The sequence below is a fragment of the Aegilops tauschii genome, chromosome 7 (assembly GCF_002575655.3).
Source record: "Aegilops tauschii subsp. strangulata cultivar AL8/78 chromosome 7, Aet v6.0, whole genome shotgun sequence".
In the NCBI taxonomy this organism is placed as follows: domain Eukaryota; kingdom Viridiplantae; phylum Streptophyta; class Magnoliopsida; order Poales; family Poaceae; genus Aegilops; species Aegilops tauschii.
This window is the reverse complement of record NC_053041.3, coordinates 194,675,928-194,681,355: the sequence shown is the minus strand read 5'-3', so window position 1 is coordinate 194,681,355 and position 5,428 is coordinate 194,675,928. Positions and strand designations below refer to the sequence as shown.

General features: G+C 43.6%; 1 protein-coding gene across 1 annotated transcript; it reads left to right on the top strand.

Annotated features, from left to right (window-relative positions):
* The first annotated feature begins 3,487 nt into the window (after positions 1–3,487).
* LOC141027027 (uncharacterized) lies at positions 3,488–4,312 on the top strand. Its single transcript, XM_073503939.1, has one exon. The coding sequence runs from the start codon at positions 3,488–3,490 to the stop codon at positions 4,310–4,312; it is 825 nt and encodes a 274-aa protein (XP_073360040.1).
* Positions 4,313–5,428: the final 1,116 nt, after the last annotated feature.

The following is a 5,428-nucleotide window of genomic DNA, read 5'->3' as shown; positions in this document are numbered from 1 at the left end:
ATCATGTTTGATGTACAGGTACATGAAACAATAATTTCAATTCGGTACATGAGATTGATTCGGTACAGGAGATTGTTGTACATGAAATTGACATTAATCTGAAATTGCAGTACAGGAAACAAAACATCTCGAATTGCCATTTTCTTTCAATACACAGACCAAGCATTTCAGTAGTACATCTCATTGAGTTCATCAAAATACTAATTTTGTCTCAACTAAACCAAAATACATTAAAACAAAATGCATCAGGACCTGCCAGCCATTGCAAACATGATTGCGACTAAACCAAAATACATTAATATAGCAAAACTTTATCATCCTATCTCTGGATAGCAACTGATCTCCATTGCAATCATTCTCGTCTCCATTATCTGCTTCTCCTTCACAGCTTCTATGCCACCATCTTTCTCCTTCAGCTTCTTCTCCAAAACCTCTTTCTTGCTAGCAAGATTAGCAATTACACTTCTCTCCCGTCCCTGCCATGGTTTGTCGATCCATTTGTCATAACCACAAGTCCTCTCATCCTGTTAATAAACAATTCACATACTAATAAGAGGCTCCAGTAATAACTGATGTGATCTACTCAAATTATCACAAACCACAGAATTAAGAGCTTCTGAATTCAGACCCAATGTTACCTCATACCGTCACACCAAAAACCATGGCCCTGTGTCACACCTTCATTGCATACACGTCGAGCAAGCGCATCTCTGTGCCCACACAAGTCGCCCTTGGGACAGGAGGTGTAGGAGCGCTGTGAGTAGCAGAGGAGGACCAATGGCCGAGCGGCGGGAGGATGAGGAGGAACGGAGGAGGTACCTTGCGCCGTAGAGGCTGGAGGTACTGCAGCAACTGGAGCCGTGGGCAAAGGCGCACGTGCTGTCGCTGCACAAGCCGGCGTACGAGCTGTGGCAGCCGGCGGACATGCTCCCGGACGCGCTGGCGCTGGGCATGGACGGCTTCAACGCGGCGTGCCTCGAGCACCGCGGCAGGGCGTAGGGCGTGCCGGCCGCGCAGCTGGTGTGCCTGGTGAAGAACACGGTCACGGAGGAGGCCCTCGCCGCCGTCCTACTTGAGCACGCCGCCGCGGTGGAAAGGGGATCGAGGGTTAGGGATTTGGGAGGGGGGCAGGGGCGGGCTGCTGTGTCCCACCGGGTCAGGGCTTATGTGCAAAAAATAAACAGAACGAAGGGGGTTTCTGTAATATTCCACCCAGCCACGCGGCCACACTCCTCTGGTGCGCGATGGCACTCGCTGACATTAGGTCCCACGACCACGCTGGCATCTTGGTCAGCAGCGTGGACGTATGAAAACGTGATTCGAACCGTATTTGCACCAAAGAGCCGAGTTTTTGCACCAAATTGGTGTATTCTTCAAGTTCGTGCACAAAACTGAACATTGGTGGCAAGTTTAGGCACCATTGATGTAATTACCTCTTTGGAATATTAATATTTTAACTAGATGATACCCCACCCGCACAAGTTGGTTGTCAGCTCGTCGATTTTGGATTTTGCCTTTGTGATATCTTCAGAGTCGACGCAAGGAGGTGTGACAACACGAGCAAGTAGCGGGTGGAACATTAGCTGGAGGTCGAGGAGGCGCCAGCGTCGAGCTTGTTCCTTGCCTCCCAGTGGAGATCGGGGATCATCACCCCATGGTGAGCGACAGGCGGTAGAGGCGTCAGTGCCTCTGAATGTGGGCCGCCCCCGCTTCGACCATGGTGGGGGTATATCGATTATCCGGAGGTGCCACGTCGCGTGGGTCCGAGGAAGGGGTGCCCAACGACGGTTCTCAGAGTTGCAGTAGCGGTCGGTGATTGGGCTTTTTTTGGGAGAGGGAACAACGCGAAAGTGAAAGTGAGAGGCTAAGAGATGGAGGGGGTTCGACAAGGTAGTGAGAGGGAGGGAAGTGGAGTGGGGCCCATAATGAAGATGAAGGGCCAGGTGCCATGTAGATACTAGTGGCATGCATGAATCTCCGAACGCCACTGCTAAGTTTTAGTGGCATTTCATTTCGGTGGCACGCCACTAGTGTGTAGCAATTTGGGAAAAATATATGGGTCATGGAGTCGAACACAGGACATCTACAAAAGCCAAATTATCACCACAGCCTATAAAGGTCATACCAACAATTACGCCATGCCAAGTTTCAAAAAAAAATAAGACTTCATTAATAACTTTTTTTGAAAACCCTAACCTCAAAGTATAATTGTTTGAATTTCCCACACTGAAGAGTAAGTTTTCCTAATATTCATGCATAATACCTATTTATATACTAAAGAGCTTAAATATGGTCTTTCTATAATTTTTCAGCAAATTTAATGTACATATAGATTAAATTTGAATTGTCTATTAAATACCAATTGATTAACTAAATGCCCTAAAAATAGCAAATGAACCCTAAAATACCAAATTTTAGCATGGAACCTATAAATGGTGTATCTAGAATGTACAAAATGTTTCAACTCCAAATGATAAAGAAAACTACGAGTTTGCATTTGAATATTGGACTTTACCTTCGAAACGTATCTACAATGTAGAAAATGTTTCATCTACAAGACTACAAATGATAGAGGATACTATGATTTGCATTCAAATATTGGACTTTCCCTTTGAAATTATGATTCTTCCTTGGAGATGCATCAACTTCTATGCAGCGTACACTGGATGTCGTGGGAACAGATGACTAAACCGAAAAGGGCAAGGGGCATTGGTTTCAGAGATATGCACCTATTTAATCAAGCACTTCTGGCTAAACAAGGGTGGCGATTGATCCAGAAACCGAACAGCCTATGTGCGAGAGTCCTAAAGTCCAAATATTTTCCCCATGGAAATCTCCTAGATACAGTGTTTGCAACAGATGCATCCCCAGTTTGGAGAGCAATAGAGTTTGTTCTTCAGCTTCTGAAAAAAGGAATTATATGGAGAGTTGGGGATGGCCAGAAAATCCAAATAAAACGGGACCAATGGATCCCACGACGGGAGGGACTCAGGACAGCTGCATTCATACGGAGATCTCGGATTAGATGGGTTAATCAACTCATGCACACCGATAGGAAGGAGTGGAATGAGGAGTTAATAAGGCAAATTTTCCATCCGTTTGATGCAGATGAGATTTGCAAAATCCACATTCCGTCTTCGGATGTGGAAGACTGTGTGGCGTGGCATTACGAGAGAAATGGTGAGTTCTCGGGGAGGAGTGCCTACAAACTTGCAGCGACAAGCTTGCCACAACTAGCTCAAAACTCCTCAAGCTCGACTAGGGGCCCAAATGACCGTAGCATATGGGACCTAATATGGAAATCCAAGGTGCCCGAAAAAATTCGAATCTTTGGTTGGAGAGTGGCTACCAATACTCTAGCAACAAAATAGAACAAGTGGAAAGAACCCTCGAGCTGGATGCTACCTACAGCATTTGCGGACATGGGACAGAAAATGAATATCACGCGGTGGTCATCTTTACCAAGAGTAGAGCCTTGAGAGCTGCTATGAGAGAGGTGTGGAGTTTACCTGCTGAACATAAATTCTGGTTCACAGGTGAGAACTGGCTGCAAGTAGTGCTGGATACAGAAAGTGAGGAGATGCGCACCAAAATCCTTATGCTACTCTCGCGATGCTGGCATCTCAGAGAGGACTGCTTGCGAAATAATGGCAGAGAGACAATCAGCGGATCAGTGTTGTTTATGAAAAAGTATGAGGAGGAGTTAAGAATGGCAGTGGCATCAACTGATTGGGATGATGCAAAGAATGCAGGAAACACTCAAGCAATTGACGCCCAGATTTCAGCACGCCCCATCCATGCAAATAGAAATTCTGATGAAAAGTGGATTCCGCCTGTACATGGTACAGTTAAAATCAACACTGATGCAGCCTATTTAGATGAGACAGGAGAAAGTGCAGCTGGCGCTGTGGGCCGAGATCACAGGGGCTGTGTCCTCAAATCAGTCTGCAAGATTCTACCCCTATGTCGGAGTGTTGAGGAGGCCGAAGCCAGAGCCATTCTGATAGGAGTGCAGTCCATAGCAGAGGTGTATAATGGCCAGGTGACCATTGAGACGGACAATCAAACCATTGCTAATGAACTGATGGCACCACAGCCTACACGGTCCCCCAATTATGGTCTAATCTTGGACATCAAAAAGTCATTGGCCGCCTTCTCAGCCTCTACTGTTCAGTGCGTGAAGAGGAACATGAACAAGTTGGCTCATGGACTGGCTGCACTAACCATGAGCTCGGGAGAGCAAGAGTTGATCGCGAACGTGCCGAATAGTCTTCGTCATCTAATGCTCTCTGAACGTACTGCTCCGTATTGAGTAGGCTGCATACTCTATTCTCAAAAAAAAAACTTCTATGCAGCGTACATCACAAATTTTGTTTATCTCTCTCGAATTTTAACCACAACCTATAAAGCTCATACAAACACGCCATGCCAAGTTTAAATAGACTTCATTAACATTCTTCTAAAATCAAAAACACTACGTTCTAAGTATAGTTGTTTGCATTTTCCCACATAGATAATTAAGTTTTCCTAACATTCTTGCATATTACTCCCTCCGTAAACGCTCTTATATTTCTTTACAGAGGGAGTACCTAACTAAATAATAAAGAACTTAAATATGATCTTTCTATCAACTTTTGGGTATTTTTAATGTACTTGTAGTTCAAGTTTGAATTCTAACTATTATATACCTAGAAAAAAAATTAATATCACAAAATGGCATATGGATCCTAAAAAAAATACATTGCATTATTAATTATGTATATTAAATATAAAAAATCAAGGGCAAAAGTTTTTACCAGAACACTAAAACCCTAAAAATACCCAAATATGACCCTAGAACAGAAAAAACAATATACTAGTGGTGTTGTGTCTTTGGTTTACGCCACTGAAAAGCCTCCTAAATACTAGTGGCTGTCCGTACATTGTTGAATTGTTGGACTGTTGTCCAACCACAACACCCATGTTGGGCCTCATTGATTTGTAGGAATATTGGAGGAAGAACATAGGAATAAGAAATTTTTCTATGATAACATTATACATCCATTTGATTCAAAGGAAGGAGCCATAGAAAAAAAAGAAGAAGGATCTTTCCCTTTGGTTTGGATTTCATAGGAGGAATAAAGGAATTTTACAATGCATTCAAACCTATTTTTTTAAACGTGCACATTGCACAAGACAAATACCATAATAAAGTATAATATTAACTTTTTTAGAGAAACTTGGAATCAATTCATCAACTATCATGATAGTACAACGAACACCAGAAGTAATAGAAAATATAACCAGGTTCATGGACCACCTAGCTATAATTATAAGCACTGAATCTAGCTGAAGGCACAACGCGGTCATCACCCCTCCCTCTCCAGAGCCAGACAAACCTATTCTTATATGCTCATTATTTGACTTGTCTTCTAGGATTCTCATATTT

What these genes read in the sequence shown, in the direction of transcription:
- LOC141027027 (XM_073503939.1), top strand. Translation starts at nt 3,488, where the DNA reads ATGAGAGAGGTGTGGAGTTTACCTGCTGAACATAAATTCTGGTTCACA.